Here is a 22,805-nt window from a genome sequence, read left to right as displayed (position 1 = left end):
CTCTAGCAAATGGGCAGAAAGTTTGTTTTCTTTACCTATCTATTTCTTTATGTCCTGGCCGGGAGGCATCCAGTACCTGGGGCTTTGAGCTAATAAGTATGTTACTGTTACCATTTTAGAATTCGATGAGATTTATCTTTGGAAAATGTAGTTACAGGTAGTTCACTTGGTAGCTTTTACCATTTCAAAACTCTTGACAAGACTGATGAAAAGCTCTTATCAGCATCCCTCATAAGGTGGTAGTCTATAAACACACACTAGAATTCCAAATTTCCATGACCATTATTAACTATTAATGTCTGTGGCTCTTTTCCACCCTTCAAAACCAGCCCAGACTGTACTAAAAAGAATGCTAAAGTAGGGGTCAAATAATACAAATGTTTATCATACCGTCTTTGAAACCTCAGTATAAATCATTTAGCTTTTCCTCCCAGGTTTGTGATAAAAATCACATGAGATAATATATATGAAAATGATAAAGCACTCAGATCTTTGAAAAGGTCTTTTTAAAAGATGTTAAGATTGAAAGAATTGAGGTGAAATATGTAGTGATATTCAGAAAGATTATAACATTTTTGGCAAGGGATACATGTTTTTGGATAATTGTGCCAGCCATTGATGGATTTTGACCATTTGTTTAATAAATGCTTGAATTCAGGAAAGTGAAATAAACCTTAAGTTCATTCAATATTATATTAATAACTATAAATGATTACCAAAGTAACAAAACACTAAGTTACAAAACAGTAAGAACAAATGCTGTGCGAATATAAAAGTGAAACAGAGACATGTTTAAGGGAAAGTATCACATAAAGGAATAAACAGAATTATCAGGGAAAGCCACACTCAGCATCACAGTTATCAGGAAGAATATGCTGAGTTTAGACTTCATTTGTAAAAAACTCTCAAAATTTTTATAGTGATAATTTGATTAGTGTATTTTGTTACAAATTTTTCTTGAAACTAAATTCACAGTATCATCTAGAATAAAACCCTAGACTAGAGATATGTCAAGACGTTCATAGCATCGTATTAAAGTTAAATATTGGATGTAGACCTCCACACAGTTTGTCTGCATACAGTTGAAGGTAACTATTGGTAGCTGTGAGCAAAAATCACATGTTGAGTGGGTTTATTTTTAGCTTCATATTTCCATACATTTTTTCACTTTGTGACATCTTATTTTCAATTCGTGACAGTCTGTTTCCCCAAAAGACATTTCCCCATTTCCCTTCCTCCACCTCAGAAAGCCTAAAGAAACTAGTTCTGCTTCTTTATTGGCTCTCTGATTGTGCTTTTATTCTGAAAGATTTGGTCTGTGAATTGACCCAACTAGGTAACAGTGCATACTTATTGAAACCTTTAATGTCTATTTCTAGATTAAAGGAACAGAATTTTGAGCCTCAAGTCAGTGGACAATAACTCTGTTGGGAAACACCCGAAAGCATCGCTAAGTTAAAAATAAACCCTGTATACTCTGGTAGGGATGTCAAAAGGGCATCAGTTGCTTGTGTCCCACTCACCCCATTAGATATAGCACTAGTATTTGCCAGAACTAGGTAAAAGGGAATAGAAAACAGTCCATGGTCATGTTTCTGGTCCAGGATTTTAAATAGCATTTTCTAAACCACATATACTTGCTGATAGTACTGAGCTTTGGATTTATTAATCTTTCATAACTCACAAAGCTTTGGGTATAACTAGATTTAATCTGCTTTTTAGGTTCTTAATTTTATGTTGGGTTTTAGATTTTGTGCTAAATATTTTTTCTCTGATTTTGTGTATATAACTTGCAAACTTCAGTTTCCTGTTCAGTGTTTGAGTGTTAGCCAGGAGTGGAAGGTGTCAGGAAAAGGGTGGGGGAGACAGAAGAAGTGATTCTTTTAGCCAAGATTTTGTCTCCTACTTGGAAAAACATTCCTTGCTAGGGGGCCAAAAATTTATATAAATTGAGATTATTTTGTATAATCTTAGTTTATCATTGAAAAGCTGGTTTTGGCTTTTTGGAAATATTTTATAAAGTGATTATTTTTCTCTTCCATTTTTACTGTCGTAGTTTATCAAAACTGAGGTGACACTATAGACTATAGGATATAACCATTATTTGTATTCTCATATTATACAATACCATTTTTATTTCTCTTAGAAATTTTTCTATAACCTTTGTCAAGCAGATTTCTCCTTTTTAACTTTGGTTTGGGATTTGGTTAGTTTCTAATAATGTTACAGCATTTTGCCTCATTCAGTTTAGCAATCTAGTTTCTTCTTTTCACTCTAAGTATATTAGCATGTTTTTTAAACAATACTTCTGAAGAATCATTTTATTGAAAATTCCTTTTTGTAAGTATTAAAACCAAATACTTTATTTGGTTTATATGAATTCGATTAAGCATTAATAGGATTGTTTATAGCTTTTTGGACTCTCATTAGTTTCTATAATATTTTATCATATTGTTTTTTACTAGTTATTGTTGCATAAAAAATTACCCCCAAAACTTAAGATGCTTAAAACCTTTATCTACAGTTTCCATGGGCCAGGAATTCACGAATGGTTCAGCTCACAGGTTCTGTCTTTGGTGTCTCATGACATTGCAGTCAAATGTTGATTGGAGTTTCAGTTGTGAAGTCTTGACTGGGTCTTGAGACTGTACTTAAGCCCACTCATGTGGCTACCGAGAGGAGGCCTCTGCTCCTTGCCACGTGCCTCTCCATAGCATTTCTTGAGTGTCTTCACACATCACATCTGGTTTCTCAGTGAAAACAAACAGGAAGCCACACTGCCTTTATGACATAGTCTTAGAAGTAATATACCATTGCTTTTGCTTTATTCAGTAGAATCAAGTCTCTAAGTCTAGTCCATACTCAGGGAAAGGGAATTAATTTCTGCCTTTCGAAGAGTGTGAAATAATTTGTGCAAGTATTTTAAACCACCAGCCTTCTATTGGGAAAATAGCAAGTTTGTTCTAGATTCTTAGAGAAAAAGTTTCTTGAAATGTGTTTGTGTATATATTGGAATTAAGTATTTTATTTGAGTTTAGGTTTTGGCTCCTTACTGGATTATCCAAAAATATACACCGTAAGGTTCATGTAATACACCGTAAGGTTCATGTAGTTGGAAGTGTTCAGCCACATTTCATCTCTACATATTCTTTAGTTCTTTCAATACAGAAATTTTCATTTCAACATGAATGTTTATGCTTCTATATGCATGAGAGGTTCTGATTTAAAATGATTACCTCTAATTAATTCAGTGTCACATGTCAGAACCCTTGATTAATGTTAGCCAGTCAAAAGATTTTCATATCACAGGAAGTTGGATATGACTTTAAATATACTGTTTTGCTTCCCATTGACTTTTAAGTAATTCAGAAAATACATGTTTTCTGTTGAGAATTTTTAATAAACTGCATTTTCTACCTTATTAAACATTTTCCAGTATCATGATTCTCTCATAATTTGGTATTTATTGACTACCTAATATTCGATCATATGATATACCGTCATTTGTTTAACCAATAACCTTTGTTGTTTCCAGTTTTTCAGTAGCACATGCAACAAACATATCAGTGGCCATAATTGCATATAAATATTTGATTATTTCTTTAGGACAAATTAATAGAGAATCACTAAGTCAAACAAGATGTACATTTTTAGCAATTAGCCATTATCTTTGATTGAATACATTAATAAAATTTTGATATTGGTAGACCCTGTTCTGTTATAGATATGTGATATAAAAGCTTTTTTCCAGGCATGGGAATGGGGTTGTGTTTCTGTCTGATGGATTGCTATTTATAAAATTCAAAGGAAATTTGCCCATGTAGCATATGAAAGGCAGCAGATTTGGGCAGATGAAATAACTCCAGTTTACAAGTTTACTGATAGAAACTAGTCAATAGAATTGCTGAGACATAGTACATTTAATCAATAATAGATATATATATGTATTGTGTGATAAAGAAAGCTTTCAGTATTGCTTAAGTTAGATTTTAATTGTATAGAATCGGCGATAGGTTCTACAAGAAATGAACCAAAATTCCTTTTTCTCTTTGAAAAATTTGTTAAAGATTGACACTCCTATTTTAAATACCATAGTGCACAGACCTGTTACATTGTTTATAGGTCTTTGCCTTTTTTCTAGATTATAAGCTCTTTGAAGGCAGATATAGTTTCATATTTATGATTTAACCCAAACAACCTAGGCTAGAACCTTGTACTTAGTAAGTTCTTGGTAAAATTTACTGCAATAATGCTGCTAACTATAATACAGTTTTAGTATTTTTCCCATATATTTAGAATTGTGTGAATACAAGATAAGAAGTTATCATTGCTTCTAATGACAGTATTTGCCCTAGTAGGTGGTTTTGATTTAACGTTATGATTTATTTCAGTATCCTTGGTTTTAATCCATCAGTGGGTAGACTTAATCTGAATTACAGATAAAGTTTAAATACACCGTTTTCTTCCTATTGTATTATATAGCTTATAAGTAAAGAGTAAGCCTAAATCCTTCCAAATCTGCCTAAAAAAATGGTTAAGAATTAGCCCACTAATTATATTTTGTCAAAGTATTTAGATTACCCTAATAATATTCTTTTATTCTACTAATTTAAATTCCAGAAGTAATGCACGAGTAAACTTCAGCTTGGCAGTTCTGTTTTTTGACTCCAAATCAATGCAAATATATAAAGACTTACTCTATTTTTAAAAAATGAAATGTAATAAGAATACTTTTGACATTTTATATTCTGAATTATTTTTGCAAAAATATTATATACCACTCATTTTAAGAAATAATTATCTACTTTGCATTGTCAGTTACTTGATGTAATCTGTCAGCATGTCCACATTGTAGATTAAAAATAATTTTTCTTTATATAGACACATTTGAGATGGTTTCTGAAGATGAAGATGGGAAATTGGGTTTTAAAGTAAACTACCACTACATGTCTCAGGTGAAAAATGCAAACGATGCAAACAGTGCTGCCAGGGCTCGCCGCCTTGCCCAGGAAGCAGTGACACTCTCAACCTCACTGCCTCTTTCATCATCTTCTAGTGTGTTTGTGCGCTGTGATGAGGAGCGGCTTGATATCATGAAGGTAGAAAAAACTTCCTATCTCCTTGGTTAATCTAATTATTTGAATACTCATACAAAGCACTAGATATAGCATAAATTTTAATAAATACAGTAAAAAATCTGTTAATCGTTCTAGACCTCAGTGGAAGGACATCTTTTTAATGTTAGTTCAGAGTATGTGGATGAGACTATTTAAAATAAAGATTTAGAAGAAAATACCAAAATACTTTCCTGAGCAAAGGCCGTATGCAGCCTATCATAGTTGTAGAACGTGGTATCAAAGGATTTAATGCTGGTTTGTGGAAAAAAAAAGTTAAAGGATTTCTTCCTTGTTGTCCAAGATAATTCTCTCAAGTTTTATACTGTCTTCAAAAATCATTCTTTATTTTCTTTTCTAGGAAATTTATATAGTTAGGGATCCAGGAGGTCTATAGATTAAATAATGGTAGTACAGTAATAAATAATGTGCATCTTTGTGTTAACACTGGCTATCTGGTCTTAAATTCCAAGAGATTGTTGCAACAGGAAAATTTTAAAGGTTTGACATGTGGCGTTGGGGTGAGGTGGGTTTTGTTTACATTTATGATTTAATTCATAGGTTAAATATTCTGTTGACCTTAGAAACACAGCTGAAACTATTGATTTGAGGAAGGTTCTTTGCTTACTTTTTTACTTTGCTCTTTTGCCTAATTTATCAGTGGAAATCTCACAGCCTTGCCTATTTGGCCACACTCTTACCTGTTCCTTGGTACAAACAAACAGTAGAGCCAGTTATAGGATGATTGCCTAAGGAAGTATTTTATCACTAACTGGACCACATAAGTTCAAACCTGTGACTTTTTCTCTTTTAAGCATTAAGCTAACATAAAGGATCCCACCATGGAGTCCCAAAGCATAAATCAAAGTTGTCACAGCTGGAGACTCTAGTGCCACTTGCCTTCACACACAACTATTTGGGACCAGAGGCTTTGCTGCTGGTACCTTAACACAGCAAATATCTGTTAATTGACTCAAACAAAATATGTTAAATATTTCTGACACTCACTGTTGGGTTTTCTGCTGTTTTTTGAACTACCAAAAATCCTAAGGGAAACACCTACTGTTCTCTCAGAAACTTTTTGTCATAAGTTGTCACATGAGAACTTTTATTTCTGTTACATACTTGTCTCATCCCAGAGAAAGATATTAAAAAAATAAGTTACTTTATTTTTTAAAGTAAGTTATTTTTTAAAACATTAATTTATCTGAAGATTTAAAGCAGAAAATTAACCTCATACCTTTGAGATATGATAGTGAATATACCTAGAATCTCAAATTGTTGAAAATACTATAGAGAACATTATGAAAGAAGGCTCTCAGAGAAAAAGTAGCTTAATATTTTAAAAGATATTTGATGTTAAGATTAGCGTTCATCCTGCCAATAAGTCATCTCCCTTTTAATAGCCTATTTTTACCAAAACCAAATTATTTTAATTCTAATCTAAAACCATATCTTAGTCCTATATTTATTTTTAACTTTTAACTTCATTTTTAACACATTCTATAGGTGCGCATGTGTGTGTGTGTGTGTGTGTGGGAAGTAAGAAAGTTGTTCTTATTCCTGCTGGATCATATTTTTCTGAATGGCTGTGTTTAGGAATAAGTAACATTGGCTTTTGTGTGTTCGTATATGTCTTCTAGGTTCTGATAACTGGTCCAGCAGACACTCCTTATGCAAATGGCTGCTTTGAGTTTGATGTGTATTTTCCTCAAGATTATCCCAGTTCACCCCCTCTTGTGAATCTAGAGACAACTGGTGGTCATAGTGTGCGATTCAATCCAAACCTTTATAACGATGGCAAGGTAACGTAATCAGTCTTTTGTTTTGGTTATCTTATCTCCAGAGTACATTGCTATCTTCATATTTCTCTTCTCTATATGCAAAGATTAGCCTGAGGAATGAGAGAGAAAGAACCAAAAAGGGCAGAGACGCAGCAGTGTTAAGAAGCACGTACAGTCTTAAGAAGTTACTGAGGGACTAACTTATTTAACACATTCCTTGGCCAATTGAGAGCTTTCTCCACAATGTAGATGATAGAGCCAGATGTCTGTCTTTGCCTCTCACTTTGCTTTTCGTATCTCCTATTCCAGTTATCTTTTCACAAGTTCCTGAAGATAGATGAATGGCAAATGCATGGTACTGTCAACTCTATGTTCCTTTTTTGCATATCCTAACTTTTTTTTTTGCTATCATAACCATCTATGTCTTCCATGATATATATAATTGTGAACTTGATTTTAAAATATTTTCTTATAAATAGGAAGATGCATTCCTATCATTCCCCCACAACGTTGACAAACAGATACAATACAAATTATTTCATTTGACAATAAACGTTTTAAAATTTGATTTAAAAGAACAGTCATCACTTTTCAAAGTAATTTTGGACAGTCTGATGGAATTTCAACAATAAATTCCATACTGAGAGTATTTAATATTTAAAAATCACTAGAAGGGATGTGGTTCCATAATGTAGCGGTTAGCATGTCTGCTTTACGTGCCAAAGGTCCTGGGTTCGCACCCCAGTGGAGCCACGGTCCATGGTCTGCGGCCATGCCACCTTGAACAAGCCCGATGTCTGATCTTGGAAGCTAAACAGGGTTGCTCCTGGTTAGTACTTGGATGGAAGACCACCTAGGAAGACCAGGTGCTGTAGGCATAAATAATAATTAAAAAAAAAAAAAAAAGTACTAGAAGGTCAGAAGAAATTTATAGGCTTCACAGGCAGACACTTCTTTGATGATTCTAGAAGCTGATCTGATATATTAAAGATGATCCTAGTCTTCCCTTGTTTTGCCTTCCTAATTTCAAAATGTGCAGCCTACCTCAAATCTCTGCATACAAGTTTCATTTTTTTCTATTTCATAAGCTCAAATAAAAAAACTGGAATCTGTTTTCTGGATTTATTGCAGGAGATTTAACCACAGGTAGACCTACTTTCTTTGGAATAGCAAAGAACAAGTCTTTCATAACTGAGTAAAGAAAATAGCAATGTTGACTTTACTTAAGAGACTGGAACCTAGAGTTTTAAGTGTAAATGTTAACATTTAATTGAGAAATTACTTTTTAAGACTTACTGGTGAAGAGGGTAAGGGCTTGAGAGTTCAGTATTCTGAATTAGATCATTTTTTTCTTATTACACGCTAGTAACAACATTTACCAGTTGTAGATCTATAGCTAGGGATAAGAATACTTGCCATTGGTAGCCACAGGGATGCTCTAAAAATCAAATGAGATGGTACGTCTGACAGTACTTTAAGTAATACACAAAGCCATTCATATACAAGTGTTTTAAAGATATTAATGAAATTACCTACTAAATGAATTTCACATGATTGCTTTTACAGAGCATTGAGAGAATAGGGAGATGGATTTCTCTTTTTTTAAAGAAATGCTTATTTTCCAAATCTTTTGCCCAGTATGTGCAACTGTTAGTTTACAAGAATAGATAATGTCCTGGTTCTTTTTCCTATAATCACCAGTTGACCTCTGTTAGATAGTTTGAGTTCATTCTTGCCGTCTGAATAAACAAATATCTAATGTGTCCTAAAGTATGTTCCAGAAGGGTCTTGGCAATCCTCAAGACCCTTCCAGGGACTCCCCTTCCCAGTTCCATGTTTGTATGAGGCTAGATTTAAAAATATGTTATTCATATTAATTTTTAATAGGTACTGATTCATTTTTCATTATGATGAAATTGTCACAGATTTGGATCACATCTGGAGATGCCAATTTGTTTTTAACAGACAGACCCTTAGGATTTTGTTTGGGGTCATAAACCTGAGATACTTTGACATAATAGCATTTCATTTTTACTTCTAGTTGTGACAGCTTGCTTTAAAATGTACTCCTTAAATTTTGTTTGTGTTTTCCCTACTCCTCAGGTTTGTTTAAGCATCTTAAATACGTGGCATGGGAGACCAGAGGAGAAGTGGAACCCTCAGACCTCAAGCTTTTTGCAAGTAAACAAATTTCTCTGACAGCTTCACTTAGAAAATGAAGAACTATCTATGTTTAACAAAGAATTTTCAGTGACATGAATAACCATAATAACCCCTCATACACACAAAAAGAAATTGATAGGAAATGCATATTAAATAGATGTAGAGGAGAGCAGTTATTACAGTGGAGTCTCATCTGGAATTTAAAATCTTAAATTAGGGCATAAGATAGAAATTGCATTTTGTCAAAATTGACTTTTAAAAAATTCTCAAGTTGACCTTAAAGTACACTATGATGCAACAAGATAAGACAGATTATCCCATTTCCCAGTAACTGTAGGGCTTAGATACATGTGAATGGAACTTAGTAAACTATTAGTATTACGTATCTCTCCACATATGATATAGTTTTGTAATCTAGTTAATAGATTTGAGGCTCAGAAATACTGTTGTGGAATTAATGAAACTTGGAATTTGTAGTTCTTATTTTGCAGAACAACTGACACATTTTTTAGTCTTGAGTTTTATATATTACTTTCCACAGAACACTTCGAGCACATAAAACAGTGTGTGTTATATCATGTCCCATCAGCTGATGCTTTATCTTAATAGTTCAGAATCTCAGCAAAGAAATGCACAGATAAGCATATTAACAATATTAATTAATTCCGTTGTTTGTTTTTTAAGGAAACAAATTATTGTTGCTACATGATTTAAACTCACATTTACAGTTTAGTATTTATTTTAAGAAAGACTACCATAAATTATCCCCAGATAAGCCTATTAAAGTTGACCTACCCTGAAAGAATTATTTTCTTACATACTTATTTTGAATTAGGTGAAAGGATATATGAAAAATAATTTTTTAGGTTGTCACTTTTTTTAATTCTCTGAAAAGACCTTACAGCAAACTATGAATCAGAGAAATAGTACTATAATATAATTTTTTTCTTTTTGCTAGTATGGAGACCAAGAAAAAATGAGTTTATGTGATTCATGCAAAAAGTAACTGCTTCATATTAGAAATAATTATGTCAGTTATTTCCCAAAAAAAACCTTAAAAGATTTTTTTCCACATGTGTTACTCTTGTCAATACAAACTAAGCTTATGATGGGTTTTACTGTGACAGGAAATTTAGAGATATCTATTTTTCATGAACTACATTAGACTTACCTGAAAATTGAAATCAATTTTTGAATTTTATTTGAATATATGTAGTTTTAAAAATAAATTTATAATTAATTTTCACAGTTTTTTAATTTAAAATTTGATTTGCTTTCAACTTTTATATTGCCTATATATCTATATTATATACCAAAAATTGTGTGAAATAAAGGAACATATTCAGAGTTTAAATTTCACAAGTTTGGAAACTTAATTACCACACATAAAAATGATCTTTTTTTTATCTATTCCTTTTAAGGTTTTTTGTCATATACATAGTTTACATAATCATAATATACATACTTTACAGATAAATTATTTGTATACCTCTCTGTTCACTTAACCTTAGAGCATATATCCATTTTTAAATTACATTTTTACAATCTCTAATTGCTATGTATAATAATCTTTTGAGTTTTATACTATAATTGAACTATTTTCTCCATTGTTAACTAAATATTTTAATTCTGTCTTTTTAGTTTTATAAATAATGCTGTTAGTATATGACTTTCTTTATATTTCATATATTTAGGTTTCTAGATTTGTGATGAATTTGACTTGGTCAGGAACGAGAGGAGGGTCTGTCTTTTCTGTGGCAAGACTGAGAAGCACTGTCTTCTTCCAGATCTTTGCGGGGTAGGGGGGTAGGCGGTGGCGAATCTTTCAGCCTTTCCCACTGAATATGATGTGAGCTGTGGGTTTTTCATAAATTCCCGTCATTGTGTTGAGGACATTCCCCTCTTCTAGTTTGTTGCATATTTTTATCATGAATTAGAAACTTCTTTTAGAAGCAGACTACACAGCCTTAGGAAGAATTAATTTCTTTTTAGTTAGATTTTGAGACCCAAGATGTTTTACACTTTTATTTATCACACGTGCACAAAAGATAAAAGTACTTTTGCCAGATTGAAAATCTTCCACAAATATTTCTAAAGGTTATATACAACTTTAGAAATACCCAAAATATTTTGAATAGTGACAAGCATTGTTAGAATTGCTTTGTTTCTTACTAGTGAGACTCTTAAAGGAGTATTTATTTGCATAAAAATATCACAGTTTTTAGTCTTATGCCGTAGGTCTCATGTCTAGTAGTAGCATAGTATAGTCTTGACTATTTACATAATTTAAAGTGAAAAGTCATTTTATTAGAATTGTCAGCAAGAATTATTACATTTTATTAGTAACACCAGATTTTGGCATTGCCTGTGTAACTGGTTTTTAAGGTTGCTTCAGTGAACGTAAATTATTGATATCCTGTTAATACTTTGTAAGTAGTTTGTTCCAATTGGATGTTAATAAAGATGTTATATGCAGGAGGAGTTAAACATATTTAATGGTTCAGATAATCAACCACTTATAAATGGTAATAAATGTTAAATACATACTACCATTTTTCTTAAATGGAAAGTTCCAGAATCAGCCACCAATTACAATCCTACTCAATAACATAATTTTCCATACAGGCAAGTACCTACTGTTTTGAAAGGCTTAAAGCATTTTACTAATTAAGAGTGTTCCTTTTTTTCACTCCCAAAGATGTTATAATATCATGATAGAATTTCTTATTGCAAATTAATGTTTTAGATTGCATTCTCTGTACTTTCCTGTTTTTGAAATATCTGCTATACTGTACCAAGTCAAAGAATTAAATCCTTGACAGGACAGACATAACATGAAAATACAGGAAATCAGAAGTTAATAATTCCTAATGAGAGTAGGATAGGAGGAGGAATGTGGCAATCTGGTGGATATTCTAAAGATAAGAATAGTTGTGAGAATGGATAGTGGTAGGAATCTAGTGACCAAATGCATATACGAAATTGTAGGATACTATATTGCTAACCAGTTGAGTGGCAGTGGCCTGGTAGAAGACCATACAACAGGGTTAAAATTTTTGTTTTGACAAAGTAAAAGGAAGCCGTTATATGGTCTTGATTTAGTTAGTTCTTGAACAAATTATAATAAGAACTTCTTGCAGTTTTGTGGATGCTAATATGAAGGAGAGACAGTAAATTCAGCCTATGAGTAAAAGTCACTTTGACTTTACGAAAATATCAAAGAATTGACTAAGAATTGGTGAACCTACGTTATGGAATGAAAATATATTCTGTTTATTATTAAGTTAACATAAATATAATCATATGTATATAATATACTATGGAATGCAGTGAGTATTTTCTGGCTAATTACCCCTCCATTTTCAACTCATTTTAAGAAAACACTTTAGCAAGATGTAGCTATGATAAATACTATTGTTTTTTTATTTGAATCTGGGTAGCTCTTTTAATTAATTTTCGTTGATTAAAATAGAACTCATACTTGCTGCTTTTTTGCATGCCCCTATTATTTAGATAAAAATACTTTTAGAGCGGAAGTGATTTTGTTTTACATTTTACTATCTTCTGGAGGCTTACTGTCATTTTTACTCTAAGATAGAATAGCTACCATGTATTAATTAAACTTAGAGCACTACTACTTTACCTCTCCCTGAAAACAAAAACAAAAACAAAAACGTTTATTTAATTCTCACAGTCATCCTATAATGTAAGGTATTATCCTTATTTTACAGATGACCAAAAAATAAATTCTGAGGGGATATATTACTCTGCCTACTGTGGTCTCTGACTTCAAATATTATACAGTTTTTCTCAGAGCTAGGTAAATCCTATTATTTTTAATAATTGAAACTAAATCCTTTTAAAAAAGAGAAATTGTTTTTCAAAGAATTTATTAATTTACTGTTTTTTCATGCTCAGTGTTTTATTGGCTACAATAAAATATGCTGTAAAATAAAATGACATAACAGGTTATATAATGTAAGGCTCCAGAAATTCCATAAAATCGACATTATGAATAGTTGAGTACACTGAAGAAAAATAAAGTGGCATTTATATACTTCCAGAAAGGTAATATTTAAAAAGTAAATAGAAGATGCCTTTAAAAAGTAAATACATGATAATGTCACCCAATGATAAAGAAACCCATGTTATAAATTGTTTGAATTTAGTTCCAAGTAATATTGATATTTTGATGATGCAAACTTTATAGTCCAATGTATGCAGATAATAATTTACACCCAAATTTATTTCTCATCTGTAATTTTCTGAGTTGCCTATGCAAAACATCCAATCTTTAAGTTTCCTTTATTTCATTTAGCCGTTTTAAACCAAATATGCTATGAATCTGAAACTTAAATATTTGAATCTTCAACTGCCTGAGATTTATGAAACTATGTTTTGTCTCAAAGAAGGTGAGGTTAAATAAATAAACGAGTCCTATGTTATAGATTTGTGATGGGTTTTTAATTTAAATTCTTTCTCTGCCTTTGTCAAAAAATGGGGATTGGATCTTATATTAATAGAAGAGGAAGACTAAGAGGGAGTGGGAAGGGAACTAATAACTGTGTCCTGGAAATAACTTTCCCAAGTGCAGATGTGAAAGACGGAAGTATATAGCCATAGGAAAATCACATTCCTTCAATGATATATTTGGTTTCAGAAACTTTAAAAAAATAGGAGATTCTTGCCTCAGAATTATACAGGTTAAATTTCTTTTTCTCTAGTTGACCCCTCAAAACCGTTGTCACTCTAGTTCATGTTTAACCTTATCTATTCTTAGGTTATATTTTTCAAGTGTTAAGTTCATACATTAAAAAATTTCTAAGAAAATATATCCTGTGACATTGTTTTAATAATCTAATAAAAGTCCAATTGCTGTTACTCTTTTTTGATTTATGAAGCAGGCAGATGGTATCTAATGTTTTCCTGCCTCCAAAGATATTATATTAGCTAGTTACATAGATACATTAGGTAGCAATGTTACATTAGCTAAGAAATGGTTACATCTGGAGAAAAAAGCTTTCTGTTTTATAAATGGGGATCAGAGGTGGTCTTAGAGCCATGTCATCTTGCCAATAAGAGTTTTCAGCAATAAGGTTTTTGTGTTATTGTGGAAGAAGTCAGTTTTCTTTGGGATAAAAATGAAGAGTGCCTAATGCATAGTTTTCCTTACAAATGAGTGTTAAGAGTACAAGATTAGCTTTATGCTCTTTAAGAGTAAGAACAATTTGAGCATAATAATGTTTAAATTGATATGCGATATTTATTAATGTTTTTTTAGCAATTTTAGGAAATAGACTTTTTTTATTTTTATTTTCAAGGATTCAAGAAGATAAAACATAAGATATAAGACTACTGTTCCTATTTTAATTTGTTTTAATAAAGTATTTTAATGTTATCATTATTGACATCAATTTTATGGTGATAAAAATATGTGGAAGCATATATTAAAAGACTCCTAGTAGATAAAGCAAGATATGGGTTTACTGCTAGTAAAATTTCCCATTATAACTATTCTTTATTTCTTTGTTCCTCAGGTGTTGGTATCTGTTCAGTCCCTTATATTAGTAGCTGAGCCTTATTTTAATGAACCAGGATATGAACGGTCTAGAGGCACTCCCAGTGGCACACAGAGTTCTCGAGAATATGATGGAAACATTCGACAAGCAACGGTTAAGTGGGCAATGCTCGAACAAATCAGAAACCCTTCACCATGTTTTAAAGAGGTATATTTAATAAAATTAATGAAATACTTTATTAAAGACATTATGGAATATAGTTTATTAGTATTGTACTTGCATTTATATTTAGACTATCTTCAGTATACTAAACTGTACAGCTTAATTATTATAAATCAGTAATAATGTAATAGAGATGAATTTTAAAACCACCTACTTCCTAAAAGGCGTCTGACTATATTTGGGGACCGTTTTATTAATTCCTTATTTTTAATAGTTATTCTACTAGCAGCTGTCTAGGTATATTACTAAAATATTTCTCATAAAATTTATTAGATTTAAGATGCTTTTTTAAGTCATCTTGCAAATAGAAACTTTGCCCTGATACTAATATATCTGTGTGTGAATATTGAAGAAAAGGTATTTTCCTCAGGGATAAGTTGGACCTAGGAAGTTTCTGAAACCTGTCTTGATAGTATCAAGTGATTTTATTTCACCATGTCCTGAAGCACGGCTCTTTTTCTGTGGTTAGTTGTCCCTCAATAGTCTAAGTAAAATATTGTCTTTCTCACCTGTCAGTATGCGATTACTTTATCACATCTTACTTTAACTTTGTCATGAAATATTTTTTTTTTTTTTAAATTATTTCCCTTGATCATCAATTGCTTAATCGTGCTAGAAACTCAGTGTTTTAGGGGAATAATTGGCATATTTACCTGACATAAAATTGATCTTTACTATAGCTAAGCAAATATTATGTGTGACTACTATGTGTAACATACCTGAAGTTCTCCTCTTTATCAAATAGCATTGATGAATGTACTCTGAAGGAATATAGAAAGAATATTTCTTCCTTCATTTTGTTATTACTAAATGAATTTACACTTTGACAAAGTTGGGTATTTTGTTTTTGGAAAGGCTTGCATTTTACCTTGAAAAGCTATGGACAATCACTTTTCTTAATATTATAGGAAATAACAAATATGTAATTATCTGTGCTCTTAAGCACAATATTCTTTCCTTCAAGCTTAGGTTACTTATTTATTTTGCAGCTCTGTTGAATGTAAACTATTATTAGGCACTGCACTAGGTACTCAGAACACAAGGATAAATATATTTAACACTGTTTAAAACTGAAATCCTATTTCTTCCTTCCTCCCTCTCACCGCAAAAGCACCATCATCTAAGCCCAAAACTTTAATCATCTGTGACTTCATTCTTTTTTTCACATATCATATTGACTCTATTGACAAATCTTGTTGGTTCCACTCTTCAAAACACAATCAAAACTTGGTGGTAAAACTGTCTTAATCATGGCCAGTCTATTTCAAGCCACCATTATCGCGTGCTTGGACTGTGGAAGTAGTTTTCTGACTGGTTTCTCTGCTTCCACTTTTGTCCCTCTACAATTATTTCCACACATAATCGGATGATCTCACTCCAGTTGGTTCCCACTCTGTGAATAAGAAACCCCAAAGTCTGTACCGTGGCCTACAAGGCCCTGCATTGTCTGGCCCCTACCTATTTATTTTTCAGCATCACTAACTTTTTAAAGGCTTTTGAGACCAAATGTTAGGATGCGTGGGAGCAGCTGGAACTCAGATACACTTCCAATAGGAATATAAACAGGTATAGCCTTTTTGGAAAACTCTTTGACAGGATCCGATAAGCTGAGTATATGCCCTATGACTAGCAGTTCTACTCCTTGGTATATTTTCAATAACAATTGTGTACATATTGGGTACAGAGAAAGCTCATAGCATTATTCATAATTGCTAAAAATTGGAAACAGCCCAATTGTCCATCAACAGAATGAATAAACAAATTATGGAGTATTTATAAAATGGAGCACAGCTGTGTAAATGAATAAACTGCTGCACACGTTAACATGGACAAATACCATCAACACAACATAGAGCATCAGAATCTAGGCACAAAAGAGTACATTCCATATGATTCCATTTATAGAAAATTCAGAAAAGAGTAAAACTAATTTAGGCTTGAAGGATTCAGGATAATATATTCCTTTGAATGAGGATTAATGAATGATGAGAGGTAGCAGAGGGAGTCTTCTGGCAGGCTTGGTAATGTTGTTTCTTATCTATATAGAGATTATAGTAGTGTTTTCACTGTGGGAAAATGTGTCTAATTGTACACATATGATTTGTGCACTTTTCTGTATATGTTAAACTTTAATTTTAAAAGGTATCGAAGAAAATGTATAAGTACATATGCTCAGTCAATGTATAATTTGTTGGTTCATGCATAAAAACCTTTTTTTTCTGGAAGAATAAACCGTTAATACAGGGAATTCAGAGTTGGGGGATGACTTTTACCAGAAGCAAGTAAGTATAATTTGAAACAATAATCCTTATCCTTTAGAAGCTAGCTCATATTAAAGGGGACATCCCTTGTCCATGAGTGCTTTCCTAATTTTCCCAATCAGATGTGACTCGCTCTTCTTTGAATTCCCTGAAATTTTTTGTTTGTTTTTTTTTAAGTACTTTTTTTCTGGTGCACTCACTTCCCCTATGGTTCTGCAGTTATCATGGTTTTCATGTCAGGTTCTGTCTTATTCACTGTTTATCCCTATGTGCATCAAAATGCAATAACCGTTCAGTGTAATAGGATCTTATTGGTGTTTTACGTCCATTCCCAGGGTTTCCCAATGACTTTTCCCATCTAGGTATTATTTCCTTTTCTTTAGAGGATATAACTTCATTAGACAATGTATCAGCTCACCCAGAACACAGAATAATATTTACAGGTTGATTTAATATTTCCAAATCTGTTTTCTAACTTAAATTTGTCAGAAACAGATTTCTACTTACACAAGAAGAAATTATACTTAAATTTTCAAAGAGATTTTTTTTTTTATCCCAAATGTAAACCACAATTACTAGAAGGAAATTTAACTTCATAAAATCCTATCCATTAGTTAACCAGAAGATACAGTTAAGAAAGTAATAATAGTGCCTTTTTAGGGCTCTGTTTTGAATGCCTTTGACATTTGGAATATCTTTAGTTTATCTAGGTATTCTTTGAGTTCTCTTTTAAAGATAGAAATTTTGACATATTTTCTCTTGTCAATGCTTTTCTAGTTCTTCTCTGCTGGTCATTTATTTGTTCACTTACATTCACCTTTTGAGTAGATTGCATTATATATGACTTATTCTCTCTGACTAGGATTAATGTTTGAATATCTGATTAGCATTGGGTATTATTTTCTGCTATAGAACTGGGCATTTCCACACCTGTCATCTGATGTCATAAACCTGATTTTTCCCTGTTACATAGAGTTCATTAAATTGAGTTTTATGGAGAGAAAACCATTGCAGTATCTTTTAAATTTCATTTCTTTGTAATGCCACACATTTTGTTTTTTAATTTCTTACCTGAATATATTTTTGTTCTGTCATTTGTTTTATTCTTAAGGTTATACACAAACATTTTTACTTGAAAAGAGTTGAGATCATGGCCCAGTGTGAGGAGTGGATTGCTGACATCCAGCAGTACAGCAGTGATAAGCGGGTGGGCAGAACTATGTCTCACCATGCAGCAGCTCTCAAGGTGAGTAAGTCTCTTGACATGAGCCCTTGGTTGCTTTAAAAGAGGAGTTGTATATTTATTGACAGAACCATGGCCACCAGATGCTAAAGGGTGGGAGAGAATCAAAGAAACGTAAAATTTTTAAGTTCAGAGGCCTAAATTGCTACCCAAAAGTCTATAGAAAAGATACGCTCAGTTTTGACATTGAATCGACAGTTCTTAAAATTAAAAATCGATACAGGGGCTGAACTCTGTACAGAGTTTTATACAATTGTTTGAAGGTGATGACACCACATGTGCTTTGCAAATGACATATTTTTATTCCTTTAGCTTTTCCCTAGGCCTCTGACCTTCTGGAATTTTATTACTTTGAGTAATGACGGAGGTGGTAGCTGTATTGCCTCCAACATTTCATTAGTGGAAGTGTCTTTGATATAAACCTTGTTTAGGGGGAGGTGAGCAATTGTTTTCAACTTGGGCATTCACAAAATGGAAATGTAAAATAGGAAGGTTTGGGAAATTTTTTTTCTATATGGGACTCATTCCTTCATTAACCACCGAATTTTCCCTGCTTCATAATATCCATCCCTGCTTAACTCTGTTCCTTTTATTCTCCACCAATTATCTTTCCTCTTTTATCTTCAATTTTTTCCACATCTACTGGTTCTTTTCCTTCTCACTTTAAAACTGTCTTCACTTAAAATGAGAGGATGATGATAATAAAGATGTATTCATTTTTTAAGTATGGTTTCAAAAAATATCCTTGTCTTTTTGAGTTACATACAGGAATATTTATGAATGAAAAACCACATGATGTCTGAGGTTTGTGTCAAAAAGAAAAGGGGCAGGTATTGGGGGGTATAGATGAAACTAGACTGGTCGTGAGTTGATAATTGTTGAAGCCATGTAGAACAATACGTGGGAGTTTATATTCTGTCCATTTTTGTATATGCTTGAAATTTTCCATTTTAAAAAACTTCTAAAAAGGAAATCATTTTCCTCTTTAACACTTGCTGCATCCCCAAGCTAGTTTTATTTTGTCCCTATTATTATAAAACTCTTTCTCTCTTTTACTGTCAAACTAGAGCACTAACTTCTGCCTCGATTGTAAAACCACCCTCTCACTAATTAACCTTTTGCAGTTTAACGTCCATTCTCCTAAAGTTACTCATTCTCCAGATCTCAAAGCCAGTGACCTGGCTCACTTCTCTGTTCATTCATCTCTTTCTTTCCCCCAGACCTTTACAAATGCTTATTTTTCACTCTACTTTTCATTTGCTCAGTAGCTTACTTCCATTCAATTTTCAGCTTTAGTTTCACTTTATAGAAGAAGTCTGCCATGACTTTTAAATTAGATGATTCAGTATAAGCTTTTGTAACATCCCAAGTTTAAGCTTAGTTTAAAAGAAATTCTGATGATAGTTATTTCTAAGGTTTATTCTGAACCGTAAGTGACATTGAGACAATTCGTGTGAAACATTTTACAAACATTCTACATAGGGCTTAGTACCCGGTAAATACTGGGTTTTCATTCACTAAAATAATAGTGGGTTTATTTTAATTTATGGACTTGCCATGAATTCTCTCAAAAATGTTTAACTAGAGGCAACATGTATTACAAGTCAAGAGGTTACTCTCATTTAAGAGAATCTATGTACAAATGAATGGTATCCTGTAAGTCATCTGTTGCTGTTTCTGTACAGGCTTAAGGTCTGCAGACATAGTACTCAGGGCTTTTTGACAACATCAATTATTTTGAGACATTTTTTCCAATTTTGTTCACTCTTTGGTATAATAGCTAGTATCAGGAAAGTGCTCAATAAATATATGTAGGACTATGCTTTAGATTTTATTTTAAACTCATTTCCTCCTTCAGATGATGTGTATTAAAATCCCTGAGTTCACAGTTCTAAACTCACTCATTTTCCCCTGTGCAGCGTCACACTGCTCAGCTCCGGGAAGAGCTGCTAAAACTTCCCTGTCCTGAAGGCCTGGACCCTGATGCCAATGATGCCTCGGAGATGTGCAGTGCCACAGCAGGTGCTGAGGAGACTCTGGTGCACGATCAGGTCAAACCCAGCAGCAGTAACGAACTCCCCAGTGACTTCAAATTATGAGCTGCATTGACATGGACTTCATAGACACAAGGCTTTGAAGCACAAGCCAAATATGTCAATATTTGTATGTAAGAAACTAATTATGTAATAGGTAATGAAACTGAAACTATACAATGCCCTTAAGGAGATTCAGTTTAATTCAAGGTGATCTTTATTTTACCTGTACAAGAGTGTAAACTTTTTTGTGCTTTTATTTTTCAATTGTGAGAACCACTGATTGGTATGTTGAACAAATTTGTGTATACAAAGAAATGGATAAATCACTGATATATAAGGGAAACTACCTTAGGAAAGAATGTTTACTGAATGTTTATTTTTTTTTTTACTGTAGAGTGAGAGGTTGTTAACAAAGAATATATATTGGTCATTCTTACAACTACTATTTAAAGTCAGCAACTTTTCACTGAATTTGATAGATTTTATGTTTGGCCATATCTTCATGCTCATATATTTGATTTCAGAAGACCTCCTACATACACTTCAATAAAAGTTAAATGGACATACTCCCTCTTTTTTGATTTACTGGTACATTTTTAAAATGATAAATCTGCCATAAAATGCATTATAGCTGGAGACTTGCACTTGTATGGATGAATTTATTACATTCAACATATTTAATTTTATGCCTTCTAATTCTAAGATGCAGAAAAAAATAAATGAACATGATTTTATTCTACGCCAACATTTGGGCTTGTGAATGTATCCATTATTTGAATTTAAGTATGTGAAAAGGAAAGGTCAATTTGAAAAGTCACTCTTAAACTGATTTTCTTCCTAAAGGGCTCTTTTTTTCCTGGACTCTGGTTTTATTACTGAAGTCACATGTATGTATTAAACACCGAGGCTCTGTAGAGCAGAGAGGATGTACCTTTCTGGTGCTGTTACAGTATATTCTGTACCTGCCATTTAGGCTCATTTTCATGCAAATTAATCCTAGAGACAAATAAATAAAGACTTAGGCGTATTAGTATGTCTTATTTCTAAAACAGTTTGCCATGTGTGAAATGCTATTTTTATAAAAAATTGGACACTTTCAAGACCTAAGCATGGGAAAGGAAAAGATATTTTTCCAATACCTGTTATCACAAAATAAAAGCTAAAGTGATTCTTGACAGTGTGTGGGAACCCTGGCTCTGGAGCTGACCAGGAGAAACTATCCTGAACAGTGAGTTGCTCTCTCAAGAAAAAAGGGGAACTACAAGGTACAGAGCTCCTTACACATGGATGAAGAAGGGACAAACAATATGTGACCAGGAAATCAAAGGTTCTCAAACACATAATGTTGAGTCTCGTGGGTGGTGAGCTACACCAAGAATGACAGAGTCAATTTATGAGAAGGAAGAGTCAATTAAATGTTACCCACAGGCATGCTAACTAAAATCTAAGTATAAAACCATCAGCAAAAAGAAGTAAAAGGACAGTCATCAATCCTGCAGTCTTTTGTTTGTTTTTTGGTCTGTAGGGTCTCATCAGGATGGATGATCAAAGCTGCTATCAAGTGTATTGTTTGCCTCCGATTTTGAATTTTTATTTCTAATCATTAAAATAAGGTTGGGTCCTTATCCCCACTCCACATTGTTAGTCCTCAGAATGCTAGTTTTTAAAAGGAAAGTAACAATACCAGTACTTTAAAGTCCAATTCATGTTTTTAAAAATCCAAGACTTAAAAGTCTAAATTTGAGACCGATAACATTAAAATGGTTCTGTCTGGAATCCAGACTATGCCAGCAAACATTTGCGCACTCACTTTGTGCTAACTACATACAGGTTCCTGTACTTGAGAGTTGAATGACAAACATGAAAACATATGGTAAGTTCTCTTACAGGGTTATTGACAGGATACTGTTGGGAGCACAGAGGAGGGACGCCTCAGGTAAGTGTTGATGGCCACTAAGGTGATACAGTCAGGGAGAGCTTCCTGAAGAGAGATTTGTTGTCTTGAAGGGTGAGGATAAAGAAGTTAGCCAGGCAGGGAGAAGTTATGCCAGACACAGCAAAAGGAGAGCTCAAGTTAATAGCACCACATTAGATACTATTGGATTCTAGGAGAAAAAGTGGGGATGGTTGGGATGGAGGCTGTAGTGTTGGAAAGATGCAAGGGGTTGGGTCATGGGAGACCTTGTTTGTCCTGCTAAGCTGTGCCACCAACCTGGTGGAGAGCTCTCAAGGTGAGTTAATTAGGGGAGCAGCCTGTTACATTGTGTTTTGGGAAGATCATTCTGCCAACTGTCAGAAGGCAAGGAAATTGATTCGGAGCCCACTCTAGGGTCCAGGTGGTATGTCATGAACTAGAACAATTGAGTGGATAGGAAGGGACAATGGACAGAACTTGAGGAAATGCATATTTGTCGGTGTGAGAATAACTTCAGTATGTTTACAGACCTAGGAGCCAGTGGAGGA

General features: G+C 33.0%; 1 protein-coding gene across 12 annotated transcripts in view; it reads left to right on the top strand.

The window, feature by feature from the left end:
- BIRC6 (baculoviral IAP repeat containing 6) overlaps positions 1-21,369 on the top strand; it is a 190,377-nt gene extending 169,008 nt beyond the window's left edge. For 10 of the 12 annotated variants that reach the window (XM_023537786.1, XM_011372105.2, XM_023537790.1 and 7 more), the window contains 6 exons: positions 4,882-5,099; positions 6,758-6,919; positions 9,002-9,079; positions 14,599-14,787; positions 18,175-18,309; positions 20,226-21,087. In XM_023537786.1, the coding sequence (XP_023393554.1) occupies positions 4,882-5,099; positions 6,758-6,919; positions 9,002-9,079; positions 14,599-14,787; positions 18,175-18,309; positions 20,226-20,405 (962 nt within the window). In that variant the 3' untranslated portion in view covers positions 20,406-21,087. Of the gene's footprint in view, positions 1-4,881; positions 5,100-6,757; positions 6,920-9,001; positions 9,080-14,598; positions 14,788-18,174; positions 18,310-20,225 lie in introns of those variants that run through there. The other 2 variants (XM_023537784.1, XR_002783251.1) reach the window with 2 other exon arrangements.
- Positions 21,370-22,805: the final 1,436 nt, after the last annotated feature.

Source organism: Pteropus vampyrus, unplaced genomic scaffold, assembly GCF_000151845.1.
Source record: "Pteropus vampyrus isolate Shadow unplaced genomic scaffold, Pvam_2.0 Scaffold200, whole genome shotgun sequence".
Taxonomy (NCBI): domain Eukaryota; kingdom Metazoa; phylum Chordata; class Mammalia; order Chiroptera; family Pteropodidae; genus Pteropus; species Pteropus vampyrus.
Note: the sequence above shows the minus strand (reverse complement) of the source record. Positions and strands in the feature narration are given on the sequence as shown.